We start from the raw sequence: 25,920 nt of genomic DNA, 5'->3' as shown, positions 1-25,920 counted from the left end.
AATAATGTGTGTTGTTTTAAGCCACTGAATTTATGATAATTGATTACACCGCAATTTGGAAAATGAATACACCCAAAATTCTTGAAAAATACTGGGGCTGTGTGGCATCAACCCTACATCAACCCTGATATCTAGAAAACCCTTGGTCTGGGTCCAGATCACAGAGCTGGATGAGGGAGGCCAGAGGATGTGCTGCACACACCGGCTAGACACTTTGAACTTCAAGACAGTAGTTAACAGGTCCCTGGGTTTGTTTCACAGCAGATTGTCTCCCACCTCTACCCCTGCCTTCCCCCCCCCCCCAAATACCTATCCGGTCAGTACAGAGGTGGGTGAAGCCTGGCCCTGGAATTACAGATCGTCAGAAGTAGATCAAGAAGTCCACCACTCGAATCTCGGCGCTTGGCAGGGTGCCTGGCACACAGGGGACGCCCAACAAATGTTTTCATTGCAAAACAACAGAAAGCTCCCGGGAGCGCGCATCTGCAGGCCCGTCGTGGTGCAAAAGGGACCGCCGCGGCTCACGGTCAGCAGGGACAGGTCAGGGCCCTGCAGCGGAGCCGGACCCCGCGGCGGGGCGCGAGCGCCATCCCGGGCCCAGGCGGAGGGGGCGCTGCGGCGGGAGGCCGCGCCGGGCGGGGGCGGGGCGGGGCGGCGGCGGGACCGCCCCCAGCGAGCGAGCGCCGCGCGCCGCCGCCGCCGCCACCGCCACCACCTCCGCTGCTCGGCCCCGGTCCCGGTGCGGCCCGGCCGGCCCGCGGGGCGCCGAGCCGAGGCCCGCGGCCGGCCGCATGAAGGACTGCGAGTACCAGCAGATCAGCCCCGGGGCCGCCCCGCCGCCCGCCTCCCCTGGGGCGCGCCGCCCCGGCCCCGCCGCGCCCCCCGGCCCGGGCCCCGGGCCCCCGCCGCCCGCCGCCGCGCCGCGCTGGAGCAGCAGTGGCAGTGGCAGCGGCAGCGGGAGCATCGGCCGCCGCCCGCGGCGCAAGTGGGAGGTGTTCCCGGGCCGCAACCGCTTCTACTGCGGCGGCCGCCTCATGCTGGCCGGCCACGGCGGCGTCTTCGCACTCACGCTGCTGCTCATCCTCACCACCACCGTCCTCTTCTTCGTCTTCGAGTGAGTCCGGCGGCGGCCCCGGCCCCGCCCCCTCGGGCGCCCGGTCCCCTCCGCCCCCTGCCGCGCGCCCCACCTGCCCGGGTCCTGCGTGGGCACTCCAGCCCCTCTGGGTCCCCGCTGGGTCCCGCGTCCTCTCCCACATCCCCGGGCGCTCCACCCTTCCCTGCACCTGTCAGGCACCCTCCCCTCCCTGCTCCTCCGGGGCCTGCGTCCTCCGCGCTCCGCTCGGGATCTGCCCCCAGGCCTTCCCAGTCCCCTTGCATATCTCTCACCTGCTCTCCTGGGCCCTCTCCTCTACCCCCACCCCACTCTCCATCCTCTCTTGCCCGTCTGGATGCCCCATCCTCTGTGGCCCGCACCCCCAATCCTTCCCTGCCTTTCCCTGGCACCCTGCCTTTGCCAGCCTCTGCCAGGAGCGCCACCCTCCCGTGTCCCTCCACAGCCCCATTCTCTGTGCCCTCTCAGAACCTGGCTCAGGCCTTCCGGACCTCCTTGCCCTCGCTTTTCCCTCACCTCTCCCCCGGACCACCTCTTGCCTACCCCATCCCCCACCCCCCAGCTTCTTTTCGACCCCTCCAGGTGTCTTTGCTTTCCGTCCCTTCCCTACAACTTCTGAATTTCTTTCGTGTCCTTTGGCTTTATAGTCCCCATCACAAATCTCCTAGCTGCCTTTGGGCCCCCTCTGGGGTCCCCTCTTATCTCTCTGTGCTCAGACCTTTCTCCCTTGCTTTCCCCTCAGTCTTTCTCCCTCGAGGCCCTCAGGCAACCTTCCAAACAGCTTTGGGCCTCTCAGGCCTCTCTCCTCCCCCTTCCCTCCAGCACCTTCCTTAGCTTCCCCATCGTTTCCCAGCCTTCCCTCAGACTCTGCCAAGCCCCTGCCCCCCACCTCTGACCTCCTGGTTTTCTTTGCCTTCTCAACATTCTGGAGCATACCCCTGCCTGTCCCACGGCAGGAACAGCCGCAGGGCCTTGTTATTTCTCCAGAGAGTCCACAGTGCTTTGGCGTGATTTGCCCCTGTGGGGGCTTTTGATCCCCAGTGACCCAGGATTGGCCCACACAGTATCTCCATTTTCTGGTTGGAGGAAGGGATGCTTGTCACTTCCCAGGGTCACATTTTTGTATGGGAAGTTTTCCAGCTTGGAAAACTTGGTGTCTGGCTTGAGCCATCTGCTGCGTGAGTCTTTGCACACACACTCACACTTCCCCTCCTACTTCTCTCCATCCTTTGTGGTCTTCCTTAACTGTGCGGTGTGGTGAACAACTCCATCTCCGCAGCCAGCAGACCTGCTTGCAGACCTGCTTCCAGTCCCGCCCCACCACGCACCACCTGCTGACTGCATGACCTGGGGGCAGTCCCTTCACCTCAGAGCCCCAGTGCCCTCGTCTATAAAACGGGGTTTATAATAGGTCGTCATGAGGGTGGCACAAGGTCATGTATGTAAGCTTTTAATCAGGAACAAGCACTTCATGCTGGTTTCTGCTCTTAGCTGTTGTCTCCACCATAAAGCACTGCCTAAGGGCCTGTGGCCACGCTAAGACTACCACAAAGACACCGCCCCCAGGGACTCTTTCCAGCTGCCAGATCATATATCTGCAACCTTGGGTTTCCCCTTGAAGCAAGGTGAGGACTTCGTATGAATTAGCTTCTCCCTTTCCCCGCTTCCTTTCTGAGTCAGGGTGGATAAAAAGTTCCAGAATAATATAACAAGCAGAAGCTCTGGGCAGCCCCCCAGCCTCCAGCATGTTCCCGGAGCTGAGTTTCAGATCCATCTCGCTGGGCTGACCTGCATGAGTGTTTTGAAAGTTCCTTTTCCAGTCCCCCCCGGGTCGCAGCGTGGGCAGGAGGAAGTTGACCCCCATGACCCTGCAGCATGGGTTTCAGTCAGTTCAGAAGCACGATCTTCTCTGGGCTGCGTGGGTATCTTAACTGTTGACAGATTTGTCTCCCAGAGAAGGGAGAAAGGAGGACTTCTGGGTTTGGGGATGGCTTATGAATCATCTCGCCTTGTCTCTGCTCTCCCTCAGTTGGGCTGGTGGAGTTGGCAGGAGGGTTTGGGTTTGGACTGAGAGCACCTCTGGGTCTGAACTGGGCTGAAACCTCAGTAGGGACCCGGCACATGGAAATGCTGGGGAGGGAGGGAGCTCACACTCTCCCATTGCTCTGGGGCTTTTCTTGCTGAGAGTGGTTTTGCTTCATTGTTTGGTTTGGTGGATTATTGCACAGGGCTGTCAGCAGGGTGCCTGGCTTTGGCCCCACTTCCCACACCACAGGGAGGCCACAGTGCCCCTTTAATTCTAAGTCAGATCCCAGTCCCCGCCCTGAAATCCTCCCTGGCTCTCGAATAAGAGCTAGAACCCTGATGATAGGCTTCCTCTCTGTCCCTCTCCTCCCACTCCCCCCACCCCCCCATGCATCCTCCTCCAGGCACATTGGCCTCTTTGCACATTCCTGCCTCCGGGCCTTTGCACTGATTGCAATACACTTCCTTTAGATAGTCTCTGGCTCACTCCCTCACTTTTCTTCCCTCCTTCCCAGACTGTCCCTATAAGATAACAAACCACCCCCCTGGGGGCGCCTGGGTGGCACAGCAGTTAAGCGTCTCCCTTCGGCTCAGGGCGTGATCCCAGCGTTCTGGGATCGAGCCCCACATCAGGCTCCTCTGCTGGGAGCCTGCTTCTTCCTCTCCCACTCCCCCTGCTTGTGTTCCCTCTCTCGCTGGCTGTCTCTATCTCTGTCGAATAAATAAAATCTTTAAAAACAAACAAACAAACAAACCACTCCCCTCCCTCCTATCCCTCTTTCTTGACTACTTGTTTTCTGGAAGCACTTGCCACCATCTGAACATACTATATGCATACTTTCTGCTAGTTTGTTGCCTGTCTCTTCACCAAGGCAGGACTTCGTTCTCCTCACAGTTGTGTCTCCAGTGCCTGGAACAGGGCCTGGTGTGTAGTAGGCACTCAATACAGTAAATGTTTGTTGAGTGAATATAAGAGTTTTTGCTGAGGGCCTGGAGGTCCCAGTCCTGTTGTTGGCTGCTAGGTGACCTTGGATGTGGCTGTGGGCCTCAGGGCCCCCCTGTATAAAATCAGGGAGCCAGGACTTGGTGTTTCTGAGGGTTCTGTAAGTCTCAGACTTCAAGTCTCCATCCCCCAAAGAGTCCGGCTATCTATGAACTGGTTGATTGTCATGTGGGTGACACAGAGGACCCAGCTTTGTTTGAGGCTTGGACCCAGGGACCACTGAAGTGTTTGGGGCAGAATGTGTGGTCCTGTTGGAGCCCTTGGTCTTGGCAGTCTCTGCTCTTCAAGGGGAGGGCCTCTCTGGAGGCCAGAGCCTCTGGCAGTGGAGGCTCTGGACAGAGTGTGCAGATGTCCACAGGTCTGCTTTCCGCAGCTGTGCCAGCTCCTTGGCTGATTCTAGCCTCCCAGCAGTCTGTCATTTCCCCGAGTAGCAGCTCCTCACCCCATCAGGTGCCACTCTGGCCCTGGAGGGAAGACAGCCGAGGACAGCAGTTAATCGCGTGGGCAGGCCTCAAAGTCAGCCCGTGCACAGGCCATTCTCCACCAGCTGGGCTCCGGGACCTGAACGCACTGACTTGGGATGCCAGCCCTTGGATGACAGTGGCAGTGCCCGGACCATGCTCTTCCGCCTAACCGCCTTCACCTGGCTGACCCTTTTCATTCTTCAGATTTTAGCTTAGGCATTATCTCAGTCAGCCAGACTTTCCTGACTGTTTGGCTGTTTTCCTCTTTCCCATGTTAGCACACACAGGCCTATGTGGCTCTTCTCTGTTCACAGGTCTGTTTTCCCCAGTAGACCAAAGCCTCATGGGGGGTGGGGAACAACGCTCTTGCTCACTGCTGTTTGGTGAAGGTGTTGCCTGGCATATGTAAGACCTCGCTAAATATTTGTGGAGTGAGTGAGTGAACATTGTTATGGATGGTCAACTCAAGCGAGTTGGTAGTGGCTGCCTGAAGCTTTGTGTTTAGAAGGATTCTGAGGCTGCAGCTAAGTGCGGGGGTTAAGGGTGCTGGGATCTAGATCCCTCTCCTTAGCTCATTAAAAAAAAAAAAAAGTGCTGGGATCTATTGATCATGTCTGCTGTTGGCTCAGAGGGAAAGTGCAAGGATGAATTAGTGATGTCTGCTCTGGGCACTGGCCTCGGAGCTGTCCCTCTTCCTCAGGGAAAGGCTCTCCCCGCTGCGCTGCGAACTCTGGTGTTTCTGGGATGATGACACCTGCCTGGTGCTGTAGCCCCGTGGTGCTGTAGCCCTGTGCCCCAGGGAGCCCTCCGGGTATCTGCTCATCTCTCTCTCCCCCCCCCCTCTCTCTAGCTGTCCCTTCCTGGCCCGCCAGCTGACCCTCGCCATCCCCATCATCGCCGCCATCCTCTTCTTCTTCGTCATGAGCTGCCTGCTGCAGACAAGTTTCACCGACCCCGGGATCCTGCCCCGGGCCACCGTCTGCGAGGCGGCCGCCCTGGAGAAACAGATCGGTGAGGCTGCCCCTCCAGCTGGAGCTGTGTCTCCCAGCTCCATCCTACTTGATTTGAGAAGAGGCCTGATGTTCTCTTCCCACACCGTGCCAGAAACTGAGGGCACAGTAGTCAGTAAGGCAGGCCGGAGCTGACCCCAGAGTGGACACACGTGATAAACCCGTGAGCAACTAAGCAAGCAAGAGATGCTAGCTCGTGAAGGCTGCAGTGGCCGCCGGCTTAGTCCTGAGTGCTCACGGGGGCCAGGCAGGGTTTTTACCTCTCTACGTGCATGATCTGATTTAATCTGCCAGTAATCCTATGAGACAAGGACTGTTGGTACTGTCCTCTGACTGATTACGTTGAGTCTCAGAGGAGTCAAGTAAGTGGCCCAAGACCACCCAGTAGGTGGAGTAGCTGGGATGAGATCTCATACAGTCTGACCAGAGTCTCTGCCCTTAAACATTCGTGTACTTACTCATTCTCTCATCAGACGTTGGTTGAACCCCTGTTATGTGCCAGGTACTTTTCTAGATGCTGACGATGCAGAAGTGAACAAATGTGACAGTAATGCCCTGCCCTCTTGGAGCTGATGTTCCAGCAGGAGGAGAAGGACACTGAACAATTAAACATTTAGGATGTCGAAGAGGAAAGCAGGGAGGAAGGGTGAGAGCTGGGCGGTGGGTATATGTTTTAAGTAGGGTGATCAGGGAAGGCTTCGTAAAGGGGGTGACTTCTGAGCAAAGAAGCAAAGATGTGACGAGATGAGGGACTGAGCTGTGTGGGTGTCTAGAGGAAGAGCACAGTAGGTGTAGGGAGTGGGCTCGTTTGGAGTAGGTGACCTGGGAAAGCTTCTAGGAGGAGGTGGTCCTAGAGAGGAGCCCTGAATGGTGTGATGGAGCCAGTAATATGCTGTCCAGAAACAGTAAAAGCGAAAGCCTGGAATGGCGAACAAGCTGGTATGTGTAATGAACAGCAGGAAGGCCAGCGTGGGTAGAAAGAACCTGTGCTCCGGGGCACCGCAGACAGCCCTCGATTCCTCGCAGACCAGTGTGGGGCCCCCTGGGAGGCTGGGTGCTGGGGCGAGGGCCCTCATCTCAGCTTGCTCCACCCCAGCTCCTTCCTGGGGAGAAGTGACGTGGCTGTTTGCACACCTCAGGGGTTTCCGGTCCGTGGTCGGTTCCTTCCCCTAACAGGGTGGCTTTTAGACAGGCTTTTAAACATCTAACTGGCCTTGAAGAGACCTGTGGCCTGTAAATGTCAGAGCCTGCTGCATCCGTCTCTGGAAGTCATTCCCGTGATTTTCTGGAGCAACTCAGGAGGGCGGGCAGGAAGGGGGAGGATGTTCTCTCTCGCCCTTTGTTCTTCATCTCATTCCTCTGCCTAGGCCTGTCCTCGCCCCGCCTCGGTTGCTATCTTCCTCTGTCTGCCTCCAGCTTCCTCCCCCCTTGTGCCCCTGGGCTGCTCACCGCTTGGCCTCCTAGACCCAACTGTGCTCCTCCAGAAGCCTGCAGTCTGAGCTGGGCGCTCCACCTCACAACGGGGGAGGCCAAGGGGCAGCCCGTTTCTCCTCCCTCCAGGTCGGGGCTAATCGTGGGGCAGGATTATGATCCAACTCAGCCTGAGCTTGGAGATCCGGCCGCCTGGAATCCTCTGGCCTCCTGTGAGCGGTGTGGGTGATAATGACAACTGTAATCCCCCATGTTTGGGGAGTGCTTGACCGTGTACCGAGTGCTTCCCATCCATTATCCCCACGAATCCTCCCACAGCCCTGCTATGCTGATGCAGAAACTGAGGCAGGTGGGCACACGGGAGTGGAGGCATGGAGACGGACTGTGTGCCTCGACTCCCAACCCCCTTGCTTTCTCTTCTGAGATGGCCACAGGGACACGTCTCCGGTGGCCACACTGACTTCATTCTTAGATCTCAACACCGGTATTCCGTACCCCGAGACGCTTTCATGACCCCAGTTGGGCCAGACCTTCCATGACACGTTCCCAGAGTTTCTTGTCCTTCTTTTCTAGGCCCTGTACTGCATGGTGATTCTTACAAAGTGTTGGGCAGGCCTAGCAGCCTCTCTTGGACAGTGAAGGTCTTGTTCACCTAGTCTGCCGCTTGGAGGGCCCGGGGATGTTGGCTGAATGGATGAGCCTCTGTAGGGGCCCTCCTTGGTGTCCCCAGGTGACTGATGGAGAGACAGTTGGAACTTCTCCCAATTAGGCATTATGGGTTTAATCATTTATGTGTTAATTCTGTATGCTGACTCCTGAGTACAGGGGGAGGAGGTGGGAGGCCACAAACAAATCTGATATAGACCCTGACTTCTGGTGGTTTCCAGGCTAGCTCAGTCCAGGGTGGGAGGCCTGACCAGCTGCCACAGGTAAGATTAGGCTTTGGAAGAGGATCAGAGAAACCAGGAGTATCTTCTGCCTGGGGGATATGGAGAGGCTTCATAGAGAGGTGCCTTGAGCCAAACCTTAAAGTTTGGGTGCAGTTCAAGCACAGGGATATGTGTGAAGGGAGCCCTCCAGGCAGAAGGAACAGAGGAGGAGAGGACAGAATGGGCAGGAGCGGGGACAGGCATGGAACCCTGAGCAGGCCATGTTGGCTGGAACAGGAGGAATACTTCAGAGAATTAGAGAAATTCTGGTTGGAGAATGGGGTGGAATTAGTCACGTAGGGCCCTAAATGTCAGGGTTGGAGACTTTCGTTTGAAAACAGCTGCCAAGCCTGGAAAGTGACATCTCTGAGGCCTTTGAACTCTGAAACTTGAACAGGAGCCAGATTTGAGGGTGGGGCCAGGAGGTTTCTAATCAGGGTGAAATATATTTTCTCAAAAAGGACTAAGGTCACTGAGCCTTTTCAAGAAGGTTGGGGACCAGCTTTGAGGTGGATGGTGCTGGTCACATAAACATGAGCTGATGATTACCGGGGCCCGTGCAGACTGTGGGCTGCTCACTTTGGCCCCGCAGGCCAGCAACTCCAGCCCACCAGGCTCTAGCCCAAGGTTGCCGCCCTGCAAGGACTATCTGAGGTGGGCTGACTGGCTCCTTCCAGTCTTGTGTCCTGGGAAACCCCTCGGTCATAGGCAAACCAGGGCGGTTGGTCACCCTGGTCTGAGATCTTGACTTGTCAGCTGGCGAGCCATGCAGCTGGGTCACCCTACAGGGTCATACAGAGTCCAGGCACTCTGGCAAGTTGGAAAAGTGGTAGGAGGTGGCAACATTGCCCCCAAGAGGCTCCCAGTGCGATGGGAGACGATAGCAACACCCAGATCGGAGCGACAGACACTGACCTAGACACGTTTACAGCTGACAGAACAGACATAAAGGCTGCCTGTCCCTCTGCCACCTCCCAGCAGGTCACAAACTGCAGCCTTTCTGTGCCCAGAGTGTCTCCCCTCAGGTCCTTCTGAAGCCCACTGCCCTAGGGCAGACCTGCCTCATTTACTACCTGGATTGGCCCTGCCGAGCAGGCCCCAACACCTGGCTTCTCCCTTCAATCACAGTTGTCTTTCCAAGACCCAGATTTGGGCCCAGCCCTCCCTGGCTTAGAATTTGGGTGACTCTCTCGTGGCGTCAGCAGCATTTCCTAAAGTTCGGTCATTTGGGTACAGCCTTTATGATTTTTGCCCTTTCTGCATCTCACCTTGTACCTTCATTTCCTTAGTATTTTCCTTTAAGTGACTCGTTTTTAAATGTATCTTACAAGGAAAATTTTTATCACCCTCGTAAGCGAAAGGAAAGCCTCTTACTCCGAGTAGAAGATAATCATAAAAACCAAACATAACAATGTTACAGAATTCTTGGTGGTTACAGTTGCCTACAGAAATAGTCACTTTAAGGCTTGATCAGAGCTATTAGGTATTAGAAATCAAGAGTTTTCCCCTTGATGGAATCAAAGGCTTGAAAGAAAATTGAAAAGGGAATAACTTTCTGATCACCTGAATCAGTGTTACTTAGTGTTATGGCCAAGAAACAGACTTCTTCCACCTTCCTGAAAACTTGCCCACAGAGGCGCACTTGCTTGCAGACTCAAGGCCAACGCCAGCCCCGACCCCCCGGAGCCCCCAGCCACGCTGCGCATGTTCATGCCTCTGTGCCTTTGCTTTGGTCGCACAGCCTGCTCTAGCCCTCCTTCCCTGGTGAGTCATTCCTCCTGGTCCGGCTTAATTGGGTTCACCTTTTGTTGCGTCCTTGCATGCCACCTCCCGCCCCCCACCCCACACATTCCCCCTGAGTATGACACCAGCAATACCATTGATCCCCGAGCTGTGGGTTAGGCCTTTGTATTTCTCATCCCAGCACAATCTTACAGGTCTGATACGATTATCACCCAGGGAGGAACTGAGGCCCAGAGAGGTTAGGCTGCTTCCTCAAAGTCACAAGCCAGCAAGTGGCCAGACCAGGTTTCAGAATGACATCAGACTGCCCCACAGTCACCAGACTTGACGCACAGTGCCTCTTACACGGACTCTGTAATTACCAACTTCACCCGCTCCCTCTGCCCTCAGGCCATGCTCTTCCTGTGTCCTCCAGCCTGTCCCTTAGCTGGTAGGTGGCGGGCGCTCCATAAGCCTGTGGAATGAACAGAAATGGTCGGATGGGGGTTACAGTGACCCACGGCCTGGGCACCGTGGCTGACCTCGAAGCTGGGGAGACCACAGCCCTGCAGCTGTTTCCTCCACAGGTGGGGGCAACGAAGGCCAACAGTGAGGACCCAGCAAGGCAGGTGGGGATCCCAGCCTTCCCTCCCTGCAGCCTGCTCAGTGGCTCATGCCTGCCCCCGGGGACTCTCACGCCAGCCATTGGCTTCAGTCACAGAGCCAGCCATTGGCTTCAGTCACAGAGCCAGCCATCTGGCTGTGACTGTAGAATGCCTGCCTGCTCCCCTTCACGGGCTGGGGTTGGGGTGGAGGGACCCACAGCACGCCCCTTGGTGAGGGGGAAAGTACGGGGAGATTCATTTGCTTCCCACAGGTGCTCAGTGAGGAGGAGCCTTGCCCCTCATTACCACAGCCCCAGGGGCTTTGGAGTCCCAGTTACAAGGCAGCAGGAAGGCCCTGCTAGCAGGAGAGTCTTTTTACTTGGGGAAAAGCCCAAAGCGGAAAGCCTTGGAGTAGATCTTAGACTCCCTTAGGGCAGAGATAACATCTCTTAGCACTCTTTCTTCCTTCTTTTCTTCAGCAAATATTTTCTAGACTGATTGAGCAAAGCTAATGCGTTTTTTTTGTCTCGTTTAAAGGAAGCACTAGGCCCAACGTGGGGCTTGAACTCATAACCCCGAGTTCAAGAGTCAGACACTCTACTGACAGAGCCAGCCAGGCACCCCGCCCCCGCCGTTTTTTCCTAATTTTTATTTTAAATTTATTTTTCAATTTTATTTTTTATATATGTATTTTTAAGGTGGTCGTTTTTTGTTTTTTTAGTAGTCTCCACGCCATGGAGCCCAAAGCGGGGCTTGAACTCACAACCTTGCGATCAAGACCTGAGCTGAAATCATGAGTCAGACGCTCAACCGCCTGAGCCACCCAGGCGCCCCAGGATTTGATTTGATTTGATTTGAAGTAATCTCTACATCCAATGTGGGGCTCAAACTTACAACTCCAAGATTGAGAGTCGCATGTTGTACCAACTGAGCCAGCCAGGAGCCCCTTTAAATTTTTTTTTAAAGGAACCATATTTGACTTATCTGTATGTACTTGCCTTTTCCCCCCTCACTGCCCGCCCCCCCCAGGCCTTGTACAGTATCTTGACATAGTAGTTGGCAATGTTTGAGAGAATGTTTGGAAGGGTTCTAATTTCGGCCCCACCTTATACTCTTGAGGCGAAGTCCTCATCTGTAGAATGTGGGTACATACCCCCTCACCCAGCCCAGAGCAACTTGGTGCATCAGGTGAGACAGGGAATATCAGTACACTTTGAAAATTGTTTTTCTCTATTGAAACTTAAGAGGCTGAACCTTGTGGTCAGGAATGGCAAAGGGCCTTGCTCCGGGCACAAATAAGGGCCCTGATTGGTCTGCGTGGTCTGGCCTGAGAATAAACAGTGGGACTGCGGCTTGCCTTCCTCCCCGGTGGGGGCAGGTCTCCACAGCGGTATCCCTGTGTGGCCTCCTTTGACCCAACTTTTGAGGGCCCCGCGGTTGGCGCATGTGGGTGGCTCCCTTGCTCCAGGGGTCACTTTCTCTCCCCCACCCCTGGCTCTTGGCAACCCAGGGAAGTTGGGTGTGCAGAGCTTCACTTCCTCTTTGTCAGAGTTCTAGAGAGGAGGAAGCCTGCCCCCCCCCCCCCCCCCCGCCCAGAACATACTGATACGGAGTCCCCTTCCTGCCTGGGGGAGGGCCTGTGGGAACCCAGTGAGGATTCCAGGAACTTTTCTCCTCCTCTTTCCTCAAGTGGGTCTGTGGCTGCCCTTCACTCACGGATGAGTTGGGTTCTGAAGTTTGGTAAATAAGTTGTTTGGAATGTAGTTTTTTGTAGAAAGAACAATAATAATGGCTCGTGTTTATTCAGCTCTGGCCTGGTGCTAAATGTTTTGCTAATAAGCCCACTTGCTGAGTTCTCGCTTCATCTTCCTTCACAACACTAGGAGGCCAGTTTGATTATGTCCTGTATTCTTTTTTAGCAGATGAGGGCACAGAGTTAAGCCACTTGACTCACATCGTGTAGCTAGTTGCGGTTGGACCCCACGTCTGGTCTGGCTCTAGAGCCTGTGTCCAAGCCTGGAAGCCAGCAGTGGGCAGGGATGGGAGCTGGACCTGGGGCCCATGGGGTAGGGTTATAGGTTGGGTTTGGAGTAGCATCGGGAGTTTTGGAAGGAGCTGGAGAATTCTGCCTGCCGGAACGTCCCAGTGTGAATTGTGTTAGGACTGAGACTCCTGTGGGTCTAGCACCGGGCTCAGGGCTGTCCTGCGTCATCTCACTGAGCACTCACCACAATCCTGTGAGACTGAGACTGTCTTCTCTCTAGTTCATGGCTGAGGAAACCGAGGCTCCAGAAAGTGAAGGGACTTCCTTCCGTAGTGAGTGGGTAGCAAAATCATGATTCAGACCTAGGGTTGCAGACTCCAGAGCCCATGCCTTGTGACCCTTCTGAGAACAGCTATTAGGAAGTACTCATCAAGCGCCAGTTCCTTCCAGGTACTCTTTCTGATCCTTCTATACGCCTTCCAGACAGCTGTTATTTGCTCTTTCAGATGCAACAACAGGCTCACAGAGGTTAAGTAACTTCTCTGACGGCACTGGCGGGTAAATGGAGGGGTCAGGATTTGACAGGCCTGCCTGAGTCCGGAGTGTATGCTCTGTGCCCGCTCCCTCATGGTCTCTAAGCCTGGAACTGCCTGTTTACTCGGCCATCCCTGCCCTCAGGGGCCATGCAGTCTAGGTGGAGAGACACAGAGGCGTCAGTCCCATCACAGCCCCCGGCAGGGAGCAGGTGCGAGTGCAAGGCCCAAGAGCCCCGTGGCAGCAGTGCTCAGAGGAGCTGCTGGGGACTGCACAGGGAGCAGAAGAGTCCCGGTGAGCAAGGAGAAGGCAGGGGCCAGGGCTTGGTTGGAACAGGGGCAGGAAGCCGAGGCTGCAGGGACTCGGGGAAGAGTAGTGGGAAAAAAGCCGGGCGTGGAGGTCGGGCCCAATTGTGGAGGGCCCTGGGATCAGGACGGAAAGCTGTCCTTTATCTGGTTTTTAGGGGAGGCCAGTGAAGGGCTGTAACTCCAAGGCATTATTGAGAGAAATGTGGGGGTGTGTGCAAGGGGGGCTGGAACACAGAGGGGCTGGAAGCAGGGAGTCTTCTGGGGAAGCCTGTTCGGTGACAGGAGCCTGGCCTGGGTTAGGGCATTGGGAGGAGAGTGAAAGGTTATGAAGGAAGATCCTGATGAGACTTAGTGACTGGCCATGAAGGGGTCAGGGAGAAGGAAGGGTCTGCAAAGGGTGTCCAAACGGAGTTTCCCTGCCTCTGCCACTCACTGGCTGTGTGGCCTTGGGCACCTTCCCTGACCTCTCTGGGCCTGTTTTCTCATTTGTAAACTGAAGGGGTTAGAAGAGAGGCAGGCAGTGAAGGGACAATTATCAAGTGTCTGCTAGGTGCTAGGGGCTGTGTTATATGCTCTTTGAGGTTCTTTCCAGCCCTTGGATTGGGCCACTGGCAGAAATAAGGAACCAGGCAGGGTTAAATAACACTCATTGTGACACTTTAAATTTTACAAAAAGACCTCGAACCCAAGTTCTGGAAACTTGGGTTCACATCCTGGTTCTGCCACTTCCTAGCTGGGAATGGAGCACGTCACTTCACCTCACTAAAAAGGCTCCTTAACCGTAGCCTGGAGGTGGCAGTGATAACCTTACCTGCTGGGATGTTCTCAGGATTCAAGGAGATAATGTATACAGCGTGCTTAGCATACAGTCGGCGCTCAGTGAAGTGTTTCCTCTTCCTTGCCTCTTGCTTTCCTTCTCGTAATTCTGTGTACTTCTCGGGCATTACTTTGTGCCACATCACGTATATTAACTCATTTAACCCTCACCACAACCCTATGATGTGGGTACTACTATTATCCCCATTTCAGTGATCAAGGAAACACAGGCACAGAGATGAGATGATTTGCCTGGTCGAACATCTAGCAAATGATACTGTTAGGAAAAACCCAGCTAGTAAGTGGTGGAGCCTGGACTCATGCTCCATTCTGTTACTTCCATTTTACAAGTGAGAAAACCGAGGCTCAGAGAAGTTCATTTGACTTCAACATTTCCCATAACCAGAGAGTGGCAAAACCGGGTTTCAGAGTGTGTCCACTGGCCTCACACCCCACCGGCCTTTACCCTGCTGCCGCTTTTAAAGAAGAAATGTTCGGGTGCTTAGTTCCATTTTTTTTTTTTTAAGATTTTATTTTTCAGGGGCGCCTGGGTGGCACAGCAGTTAAGCGTCTGCCTTCGGCTCAGGGCGTGATCCCGGCGTTACCGGATCGAGTCCCACATCAGGCTCTTCCGCTATGAGCCTGCTTCTTCCTCTCCCACTCCCCTGCTTGTGTTCCCTCTCTCGCTGGCTGTCTCTCTCTGTCGAATAAATAAATAAAATCTTTAAAAAAAAAAAAAAAGATTTTATTTTTCAGTGATCTCTACACCCAACATGGGGCTAGAACTCACAATCCCGAGATCAAGAGCCACATGCCCTTCTGACTGAGCCAGCCAGGTGCCCCTATACTTATAATTCTTATTAAACCATTTCATAGTAAATTATAGATATTATAGACCCTTTATCCATAAATACTTCAACATGTGTCTTCAAAATCTAAAGACAGCCTCCTGCATGACCACAATTCCATTATTATAGCTAGGAAAATTAATAGTTCCCAAATTCCTAATCTATAGTCCTTTTCCAGTTTCCTGCCAAATGTCTTTCTTGTTGTGTTTTGGTTTGGTTTTCAAAACAGGATCCAATCTAGGATCGTGCATTGCATTTGTTCACGTCTCTTAATTTAGAACTATCTCCCTCTCTTTTTGGAAGTGACACTGATTTTGTTAGACATCAGGCCAGTGGTCTTGTAAGTGTCCCACATTCTGGATCTCATTATTTTCTGATAGTGTTGCTCACTTTGTCCTTCCATTGCCTGAACCTCCTGGAAACTGGACCTTAGATCTGGGCTTGACTAGATTCAGATAAACCTCCCTAAATCTTCCCAGGGTCTCCTTCACGAAGTTGTGTAAGGCCAGCGGTGTGTGAGCCGGTGTGCAAAGCTTTAGCACAGGGCTTGGCACACAGCAAGTTTCAGTAGCTGGTAGCAGATCTTAATATTTTTCCCCGCCTTGGGCCCGCATTTTATCCCAGTGGCTTGTTCCCAGAAAGCGGTTTCCCTAAGGCTTCTCTTGTCCCTGCTAGGCAGCAGTGGCTTCTCCCCAGCTGGGGCTCCTGGCTTGAACATCCCCCATCTTTCTCTCCTCCCACCCTCAGATAACACAGGCAGTTCCACATACCGGCCACCCCCTCGGACCCGGGAGGTGATGATCAATGGGCAGATGGTCAAGTTGAAGTACTGCTTCACCTGCAAGATGTTTCGGCCACCCCGGACCTCACACTGCAGTGTCTGTGACAACTGTGTGGGTAAGTGGGAGGCAGCAGGGAGCGATGCAGGGAGCCCTGGAGACAGAGGAGTCACTCATGGGGGTGGGGCTGTGTCTGAATCAGCCAGAGCTGGGCAGGGAGTCTGGTTCACCCAAATTTGCTCTGACGGAGGAGGGTTTCAGGGGAGAGGCGCAGAGAGTGACCAGTGGTATCTTGGCTTCAGCCCAGGACTGGTGGATTCCTTTCCCCCATCTCTGCAGTATGGGGCAGATACAGAGAGGCCCTGGACCCTTCTTCCAGGCCTCAGCCTGGTTCTCAGTAGGTCCAAGTTTCCAGGAACCAGAGACTGGAGCAATAACATTCTAGATATTTTTGGTCCAGAAAGAGAATGGTTTACCATCCAGTGGCCCAGGACCAGCTATACTCAACGATTTTGATCTGATTCCCAGGGTTTGGGAGGGACAAGAATCTGGGAACAGAGGAGTTCAAGCTGGTAAAGTGGAGAGGACGCAGCCAGGATCGGAAGCTAAGCTCCTGACCCACAACCACAGCGGTTGCTGGGGAACCAGAAACTGTTTTGTCTCCTCTTGCTCGCCAGCGGCCGGGCAGCCTTGCTGGGGACTGAGGGTGTGCCCCTGGGAGGGGGTCATAAGGGAAACGCTACGCAAGAGGACCCAGGCAAGCTGAGCCACGGTGACTGTGCATGGTCCCTAGGCAGTGAGCTCATCACACTAGCTCAGCACTCCCTGAGTGAGAGAACAGCAGGGAACACCCATGACAGTAGGCAGGGAAGTGGGTGACTCAGTGAGTGTTATTCATCCCTGAGAACCCGCCCCACCCACCCCCTGTGAAGAGGGCCGGCCATGGTGTGAGGCCTGCAGTGGGCTTGTGATCCATATTCTCACAGACCACTTTCCTTACCAGTCTGGGTGGGATCCCCGCCCCTGGGGACATGGTGCTGGTGTGAGCTCAGCCCTCTGACGAGGCCTTTCATGCCCGCTCTCCACAAGTTACAGAGCCGCCCAGCCCCTCCCTGGACCTCTAGTTCTAGAGCAAGGAATGGGGATCATTGGTTGTTGGCATGTGGCCGGGGTCATAGGCCAGGCAACAAGTACTTTTTTGTGGATCTTTGTACCAGGCACTGCTGGACCCTGGGATTGGGATTCGGCTCAGTGTGAGTCCAAAACAGGCCCCCTCCTGGAGCTGACAATCGAGCAGGGGTCCTTGGCCAGGCCACTCATTATAAATAAGTATGTAAACACATGGGCGAAGAGCTGCAGAAGATACGTAACGGGGCAGATAACAGAGGGCCCTCACCTTGTCTGGGATCAGGGGAGTCTTTCTTAAGGAAGTGGCTTTGCAGCTGAGACATGAAGGGGGAACTAGCCTTAACCAGGTGAAGAGACAGAGAATGTGAGGCCGTAGGAACCTGTGCACAGAGGTCCAGAAGCAGGGAGCGTCTGAGGAACTGTGTGGGGCCCGGGGCGGGGGGAGGGGGTCGGAGGAAAGCCCCAGCTGTGGCGGGAGGCCTCTGAACACCGGTGCTGGTTGCAGGCCAGGCACGCTAACCCATCTCCCCTGGCCCTTTTCCAGAGCGGTTTGACCATCACTGCCCCTGGGTGGGCAACTGTGTGGGGAGACGGAACTACCGCTTCTTCTACGCGTTTATTCTCTCCCTCTCATTCCTGACGGCCTTCATCTTCGCCTGTGTGGTCACCCACCTGACGCTGCGTGAGTTGGGGGTGGGGCAGGGGTGAACGGGAGGGGTGGGCCAGCAAGCTCAGCCAAGTCAAGGGGCTGCGGTCACTGTCCCTCTGAGCTGGCCCTGCCCTGTTTTTTCTTCCCCAGGCTCTCAGGGAAGCAACTTCCTCTCCACTCTGAAGGAGACACCAGCAAGATATCCTTTGTCAGCGGGTGGATGCCCTGGTGGGAGCAAGGCCCCTTCACTGGGTGGGGGGGGGGATGGTCCCCACACCTCCTATAAACAGAGGGGAATGGTGTAGAGCTAGTGTTTGTCCTCAAGAATAATCTGCTATACCAGCCGCTTCTGTTCCCGCCCGGGCTAGAACTGATCCTAAGTGCTGTGGTCAGGGGGCTGGAGTGGCCAGGAACTCTCAGGAGCCACGGTCCCTGTCTTCCCTTGAGACACCAAACGCCCTGGACCATGTCCTGTGTTTGGTTCTTGGTGCCTGGAATCCTCATTTCCCTCTACTGTCCATCACCCATCCTGCTCTTGAAGGGGCTCCCAAACCCTCCCTGGGGCCCAGGAGGTGATCCTGCTGAGAAGTGAGTGGACCACAGGAAGGTTACAAACTCCCTTCCTTTCTGAGGAAATAGCTTGTGGAAGGACAGGGGAGAAAGGTGGAGCGTGGCAAGCTCCCAGACCCCAGGAAGGCTCCCGGCCCTGTCCCCGTGTGGGTCCTTGACCACCCTGCTCACTGTGCTGGAGTTGGTGATCTGCTTCTTCTCCATCTGGTCCATCCTGGGCCTCTCAGGGTTTCATACTTACCTCGTCGCCTCCAACCTGACAACTAACGAAGACGTGAGTAAGGCTGGAGCCATCCCCATGCCTGGGCAGGGTCCTGGGAAGGCGGCAGGGCTGAGGGAGCTGGAGCGGCCGCAGGGCAGCCTGACTTTCGGGCCGCTGGGGTAACATGGGTGGAGACGGAAGGCGGCCAGGCTTTGCCTTCCGGCACTCACAGCTTGGCCCTGGGAGACGCAGTGCAGGCTTCTAGGGCCCCGGTAGGCCTCGGACCCTCGGCACGGGCTTTCTCCCTAACCCAGCGGCGGTGCTCTGCCGTAAGTCATGACACTGGCCAGCATGTGACTGTTGCCAGAGTTCTTTTGGGGTCCTTTTGCCAACTCTGAGGCAGAAGGAGAAGGGTTGCTTTTCTCCTGTTTGATGGCTGAGTGACTTGCCCCAAGGTCGCACAGCTGGAAAGGGACAGAGCCAGGGTTGCGGCCGGAAGCCATGGCTACGCTTGCCGTGCCCCCAGCCACACTGCACTTAGAGGCAGTAGAGCCGTGATGGTTGTCAGGGTGTCCCTGGGGCTCCCGGAGACATCCTTATTGAGGGGGACAGCGAGGACAGGACCGGGAGGCTGTCTTGCAGACCTCCACCAGCAAGCATTGTTTGAGCACCCACTGTGTGCCCAGCCCTGGGCCAGACCTGACCTCCCCTTCCTGTTCTCGCAAACGGTAAGAAAGCAAATGAGAGTGTTTGTGCCTGGGCCACCCTCAGCTACCGCTCAGAGGCCCATGACCAACAGAAAATACATTTTTTGAACTCAGCCTCTCATTCTGGGAAACAAAACTTCACTCTCATGATAGGGTATCATGTGCTGAGTGATTGGTACAGAGCAGAAATGACATCAGCCAGCATCTCCCAAGGCGGTTTCGTGGGCATTACTAGGGGTTGAGTAAAAAGAAGTGTGATGAACAAATAAGTTTGGGAAACTGGGGGTTAAAGTCAAGCAGGTATGCTTCCTTGCTAAACTCCTCAGTGCCTTCGAAAGCTGGCTTCACAGATCTAGAGACAGGCAAAGATTTCATCGAATGTTCCACCGATGCTATCAGAGTTCCCTATTTTTCAAATGAGGACTGAGATTCAGAGGAGTGGCCTGTCCAGGGTCATGCAGTGTGTCGGTGGCAGGGCCAGGGTTCACAGCCAGGTCAGTCTGAGCCCTGTCCCCTTTCACGACCTTCACTCACAGGTGGCTGGTCAGAGAAGAGAGGATGCACTCAAAAAGTTGCCTTTGGAGGCTTCTCTGCCTGGGCTCTCTTTTCTGTCCTGGTTAGGGCTTCTTCCTCTCTGCCAGGTCCCCCCCACATCCAGCAGTCCCCCAGACTTGCTGAATAGCCTGGGTTAAAGATGCGTCCCCTCCAATAGTCTATCCAGAACTGGTTTCAGAATTCACCAGTTTTTCCCAGGCTCTTAGACCTCCCTCCTAGAAAATGGAAGCAAAGGGAGGTGCCTGATTCAGACCTCCGTCCTGCTCGGCAGATCAAAGGCTCGTGGTCCAGCAAGAGGGGCGGTGAGGCCTCCGTCAATCCCTACAGCCACAAAAGTGTTATCACCAACTGCTGTGCTGTGCTCTGCGGCCCCCTACCCCCCAGGTAAGCCACGGGTGCCAGGGAGAGGTCACAGGGCCTGGCCTGGCCAGTGCAGGGCAGCCCTGTGAGTCCACACCTCTCAAAAAGGTTCTGGAAGCAGCAGTCCTCTCCTTACACCAGAGAAGCCCTCTGTCCACCATCCCCTGCAGGGTGCACTCAAGACATTTGTCACATAAAAGAATTGTGTGTAATTGTTAATCACATATACTCATTGTAGAAAAAAATTAAGTGCAAAATATTAAGAAGAGTATTAGATATCCCATGTAATCTTATTTCCCAGGGATCACCACAGTTAATGTTTTGGCCACGCTTGAGCAACGCTGGCCTGCTGCTGCTGATGGCTGCACTGGGCGGGGCCTCCCTCCTCCCTCCTGGCTGAAGAGCCCTGGTGGCTCAGACCTGCTGGGAAGTGCCCCTCTGTCTTCACACCAGGGGGCGCCAGAGTGCCAGAACAAGAGTTAAATTCCCACACTGTCCGCCCCCACCCCACCAGTTTGTCCTGCCTGATATGCCTGTCATGCTTGCGGTGGGGAGTGGGTAACAGTGGGCATCCCACTATTTCCAAATGCCTTTCATCCTACTTTCCCCCTTACCCGCAGCCTGGCTCTGTGGCAGCCAGACAGCAGATGGGCCGCTTGGAATTAACGGTGAATAAATCCGGTGGCCAAAACCAGGTGTCCAGAGTATAGAGAGGGCCCTTCTGGAAGGGAAGGGTCTTGAGCCCCAGATGGAGATCAGCTGCCCTTTCTCAGGCTTTCTGGGACTGGGTCTTCCCTTGGCTGGGAAATGGACTCTGCCATTCGGCCCCCAGCCTGGATCACTGGTGTTGGGCAGGGCCCTCACGGGTTCCCTCTTGTGTTTTGGAAGCCTGATCGACCGAAGGGGATTTGTGCAGTCCGACACCGTGTTGCCCTCGCCCATCAGAAGCGATGAGCCAGCCTGTGGAGCCAAGCCCGATGCCAGCATGGTAGGAGGCCACCCCTGAACTGGGCTCAGTACTTGCCAGCTGCTGGCCTGTCCACCCCTCCGCACTCACCTGCCGCGCTCTACACCTGCCGGGACCCTCCCCATTCCACCCAAGGAAAGCAGAGCCGCCAAAGACTCTTTCGTATTTATTTCCCTCCCTGCGTGGCTTTCCCCACACTTCCATGGCTGTACCCTCTGCTCCCCAAACCCAAGTTCCTGCAGCCTTGGGTCCTAGATCCCCCCAAGCTGATCAGTGGCAGGGGTGACAGGAGAGAGAGGCCAGGGCCCTTGAGGCCGCGAGGGGACCATGCCAAGTCTCTGCCTGTGCCAGGGCAAGCCCCGTGTGAGTGAGGGTGCCGACTGAGTGCGATACCTCCCAGGTGGGGGAGCTGCTGGGCTCTGCTCAGCCCCGAGGCCTGGGGGCGCAGCAGGACCTAAGAGCATTGGGCTCTGGACAGCAGGCTGTAGGAGAGGACGCCTCCTCCGTGGGCTGCTTTGGTGTGTGGGCTTCTTCATTCTTTTTGTGATGATCATTATTCTTTCTTCCGTTTTTGTTCTTGTTTTTTGTATGGAATTGGCCAATAGGATAGAGCTGGGGTTCCAGATAGAAAGGGCAGAGGTGGGGGTGGGTGGGGAACAGCCTGTGTCAGAGGAAGCCACACCAGCCAGCCGGGCACCCAAGACCTCAGCTCCTGCAAGATTCCTGGGCGGCACACTAGGAAGTGGGGGCCTTGTCCTCTTGCTCCCCACAGAGGGTTCTCTAAGGGATCCCAGTCTGGCCCCCCACCTCTCTCCCAAGTGGGGTCTTGGGCTAGGCAGGTTATACTCATGCTGGCAATACTTGAAACGGGTTTATTAATGCTGGGTATTTTGCACAATTTTATAGACCTCTTTTCTACATAGCATTTTTTAAATGGAAGAAGAAAAAAAAAAGTCAGCCACATTTCTATCTGTGTAGTGCCAGGCTAAGGATTAACGGAAGGCAAGTTGGTTTTAATAAATTTATAAGAGAACTTCTGGCTATGAGTGTGTGAGTGTGTGTGTGTGTGTGTGTGTGTGTGTGTGTTCGCATGTGCCCTCGTACGAATGTGGCTGGCTCCCACTTCCCTACATCCCCTGGGCTGTCCCTCTCCCCGCCATCCCCCTCGGGTGTCAGCCAGCAGCAGCGGGAGCAGCCTGAGCCATGGCCACAGGGAGCCCGTGCCTTGATCACAAGAGATCCCTGGGTTCCCGCTGCAGCTCAGCCCCTATCCTCCTGTCTTTCCCTCCTCCTCGGACATTAGGAAGCCTGGGACCTGCCCAGACAGGCTGAGGCTGGGCGTGGAGGATGGGGTAATGGCCGTGGGGAGGAGCTGCCATTCTACAAGCCACACTCCCTCCTCTGGGCTCTGAGTATGGGACCTAGTGCCAGTGGCTAGAGGACAGGGAGTCTCTGCCAACTGGAGAACTCCGTCCAGAGAAAAGGGAGGAAAGAGCAGGTTGGTCCAAGAAGTGAGTGAAGGTTGGCCTAAATCTGGACCAGAGACTCAAAGGAAACTTCTCTGCTGGAAACTATAGCTTCTTGTCAAAATAGATAGGAAACTGTCCCATCCCCCTCCTTGGCCCTTCAAGTGGCCTGAAGCCCTTGGAAAGAGACGAGGAAGTCCTCACATCTTGCCCGTCCTTGCTGCAGAGGCTAGTGGGTCACAGGCAGCTGAGAAATGGCAGCCCCAGCAGGTCCCCTGTGAAGAAGCTGCTCTGCCCTAGTGTCAGGACCCTGGGCCATGCTCCAGTGGTACTGGGAAGTGGGGAGGGAGCTGGCTAGAGGAGGGGAGCTCCCACCTGCCTTTTATTTAAGCCAGTATTCTTTGTTCCTGCTTGTAATAAAGTTTTTGTTTTTAAGAGTTGATTTGCTTTGGTTTGGTTTTTGTTTGCCCTTCCTTTGCTGAGGCCCCAGCCGGCAGCCCTCTATTCTTTCAGCCGATCTTGGTCTTTCCCGGGGAGGCAGAAGGCGGGAAGCCCGGTGATATGGCTAAAGTTCTCCTCTCCTGGCTGAGTCTGTCTGCTGGAGGCTGGGCAAGGGGGCGAGGTCCCCATAGGCATGTAAGAAGAGGCCATCCTGTCCCCTCTTTGTCCCCTCTGTTTTTCCCCTGCCTCAGGGACTCGGAGACTCCCAAGTTCTTTTCCCTTGCTGTGTTTTCGCTCTGACCTCCAGGCAGTGCCCAGCGAAGGAAATATTTCCGAGACAGTAGATTCCAGTTTGTGGGCCAGAGCCTCCTGGCCCCCAGCCCCACCTGGGCGGCAGGGCCCAGCCAGACAGCTCATAACACTGGCCCGCCTCTCTGGTATCTCCCCCAGGAGGACACGTGTCAGGACTTTGCCATCTCCTGCACAGCCTGAGGGGAGCTAACAGGCCTCTTGGCAGAGGGTTAGCGGGTAAGACCGTATCTCCCCTGTCAGCCAGCACTGCCCGCTCCCCTCAACACCATCTCATCCGCATCGCATGCCTTGCCAACCCCATGGAGCTCATCCATCTGTCTGGTGTGTGGTGTGGTGTGTGTGCTGGCGGTGGTAGGGCCGCCAGGGCTTCCCCCCAAGCAGAAGGATCGGGGCGTGAGGGCAGGGCCAAGAGCCCAGCCCTGCTCTGGACTGAGGAAGTAGCTTCACGCAGAGCAGCTCTCCCACTGGAGCAGGAGGGGAAGGGTGAGGTTGGGGAGAGGGCGGCATACCTGCTGTGAGGTGCTTGGGCCTGTTCTGGTGGTGTCCTGGTGTGCAGGAGCCCTCAGTCACCAACACTCGTGCCCTGGCTTTCTGTCCCTGCCCAGCTCTCACCTGCCCGTTTTCTCTCCTGCTTTGTTGTCTGCTGCCCAAGCCTCGGCCCTTCTGTGGGGAAGAGGCAAGTGCTGGGGTAGCGCCTGTCCCCACCAGCACCCCTGCAGGCCTCCTCTCTCCCAATCCTGCTAATCCTCTCTCTTCTCCTTCTTTGCTGTCCTGCTGGGATCTCCAGTGTGTGCGGGGGCTTAAGGACCTCCTGAGGACCGCTGCTCTCTGCCTCTCCAGGAGTGGCCTGAGGGGAGCCAGGCACCCGGCACCTCCACCTGCCTAACCCGTGGCCCATCTGCCACCGTCTGTGCCTACAGGGTCTGCCCCCAAGCCTGCCCCACACGTGTGCTCTCTAGAGCCCCCCACAGGGGGCAGGGGCTGGCCTCTTTGCCCCCGTCCCCACTCCATGCCAGCCAGAGTGTAGAAAGCCATAATGCAGCTGTCAGCACAATGACGTAATACTATGCTGAAACTTGCCCCCTTTCCACTCCCCTTCCCCCTCCCCAGATCTGTAAGGTGTCCAGACTCTTCAGGAATCTGGCCTTACAGCCCGCCCGCTCCCAGAATCAGGCATAGCCATAGTGGAGCTGAGCAGGTTTCTTCAGGAGCCTCTGGGGTGTTGGTGGTTGATGACGCTGCTGAACAAGTTTGGTGACTGTTCTAAGCACAACCGGTTTGACACTGTTCCCACGGCCCCTCCATCCCCACTGCCCCAAGTAGGTGAGATGCAAGGAGGATGCTTGGACCCTTTGCCCCGGGCACTGCGGCACTGCGCTAGCTCTGACAGCCCTGCGTTCTTCAGAGGAACTAAAGGAAACCGGGCTGGGCCTAGGAAATCTGCTGAGTCCACGGCTGGGGGCTGCTTGTCTGCTGTCCTGTACCTTTTTTAACCAAAATAAAGATTTCCCTCTTCTTGCCATATCCTTGGCTGTCTGGTGCCACCTTTACTTGGGGTCCAGGGGTGAGGCCTGTGATGAGTGTGCAGAACATCTGGCTTAACCCTCACTGCCAGCTTTGTTCTAGTTGGTTAGTTAGTGCCGTTCCGGAGAGTTAAAGATTTATTTATTTAGCGAGTTGGGGGGGTGAGGGAGAGAATCTTCAAGCAGACTCCCGCTGAGCATGGAGCCCAGTTTGGGGCTCCGATCCATGAGATCATGACCTGAGCTGAAACCAAGAGTCAGTCGCTTAACCGACTGAGCATCCAGGCGCCCCCATTCTGGAGATTTAAAAGAAGAGGCGCAGTAAAGCCAGAAATGACACCAGAGAGTAGCCAGTGTCCTCTTCACTCTGCTCTTCTAGAATTGGTTTCAGTGCCAGAGACCTTCAAGCCTTAGCTGACCTCAACTCTGAAAAGTCCCAAACCAAGCTGGGACTGTCACCCCTTGAACTGAACCCAGTCCAGGTTAACAATCTCGTGGAACCTTCCCTCCCCCAGCTGCTGCCCCACATTGAGATACAGGCACAGTATGCTAAGAGCCAGGAAATAATGGCGGCAGCCGTTGAGCAAACGCTAGCCGAGTGCCAGGCCCGTTTTCTCACCTAGACCTACAAGGAAGGTGATGGCAGCCTTTTCACTGATGAGGGAACTGAGGCGCAAGGAAGACACAGGAGTTGTGCGGGGTCTCCCAGCTGATAAAGCAGCAAATCTCAAGAGTTGAACCCAATCTCTGCCCTAACCTCTGACCCTTCTGCGTTACCCAAGGAATGAATGGGGCTGCTTCAGGAGGAGGGGCGCTCAAGGGAAAAACCCAATTAGAAGCTGTTATTCAGGGGCGCCTGGGTGGCTCAGTCGTTAAGCGTCTGCTTTCGGCTCAGGGCGTGATCCCAGAGTCCTGGGATCGAGCCCCGCATCAGGCTCCTCCGCTGGGAGCCTGCTTCTTCCTCTCCCACTCTCCCTGCTTGTGTTCCCTCTCTTTCTGGCTGTGTCTCTCTCTCTCTCAAATAAATAAATAAAATCTTAAAAAAAAGAAGCTGTTATTCATAGCCATCAGAGGGCTTAGAGGTGATCTGTGCTGGCCTCCTTGTACTGATGGGGAAACAGAGGCTCAGAGGCAGGAAAGGACTTTCCCTTCCCCTGAAAGGCCTTAAAACAGAGTGGGGATGCAGTCGCACAGCCTGACATTCCATTGTCTTTCCACTAACTCCACACTGTGTCCTAGACTGGACCGGTCTAGGAGATGTGGGATACTCTAAACAGCAGTGCCTTGAGGAGAAAAAGACTCGGCATAGCTGAGTCACTTAAAAGTAATCTCATATTCCCTCCCAAAGGCAACTAGTAGAGTGAGCCCTTGGCTGGATAACTGAACTCTTGTTTGCAGCTAACCAGGGTAAGAGATGCCATGCCTCCCTCCAGTCATCTGTTTAATTTGATCATTCCAAGACTGGGAAAAA

General features: G+C 55.2%; 1 protein-coding gene across 2 annotated transcripts; it reads left to right on the top strand.

The window, feature by feature from the left end:
* Positions 1-697: 697 nt before the first annotated feature.
* ZDHHC18 (zDHHC palmitoyltransferase 18) lies at positions 698-24,450 on the top strand. Of its 2 annotated transcripts, XM_045782180.2 has the most exons (10): positions 698-1,114; positions 5,454-5,614; positions 15,538-15,687; positions 17,242-17,379; positions 17,497-17,545; positions 18,088-18,190; positions 19,652-19,764; positions 20,629-20,728; positions 23,065-23,142; positions 23,714-24,450. In XM_045782180.2, exons 1-9 carry the CDS (start codon positions 792-794, stop codon positions 23,104-23,106), a joined length of 1,179 nt encoding a protein of 392 aa, XP_045638136.1. In that variant the 5' UTR covers positions 698-791; the 3' UTR covers positions 23,107-23,142; positions 23,714-24,450. The 2 variants fall into 2 exon arrangements, with proteins under 2 accessions (XP_045638136.1, XP_045638135.1); XM_045782179.2 differs by lacking the exon at positions 23,065-23,142.
* The last annotated feature ends 1,470 nt before the right edge of the window (positions 24,451-25,920 follow it).

This window comes from Ursus americanus, chromosome 33 (assembly GCF_024610735.1).
Source record: "Ursus americanus isolate L20-20 chromosome 33, mUrsAme1.1.p, whole genome shotgun sequence".
Lineage (NCBI taxonomy): Eukaryota > Metazoa > Chordata > Mammalia > Carnivora > Ursidae > Ursus > Ursus americanus.
This window is presented reverse-complemented; position numbering and strand designations above follow the sequence as displayed.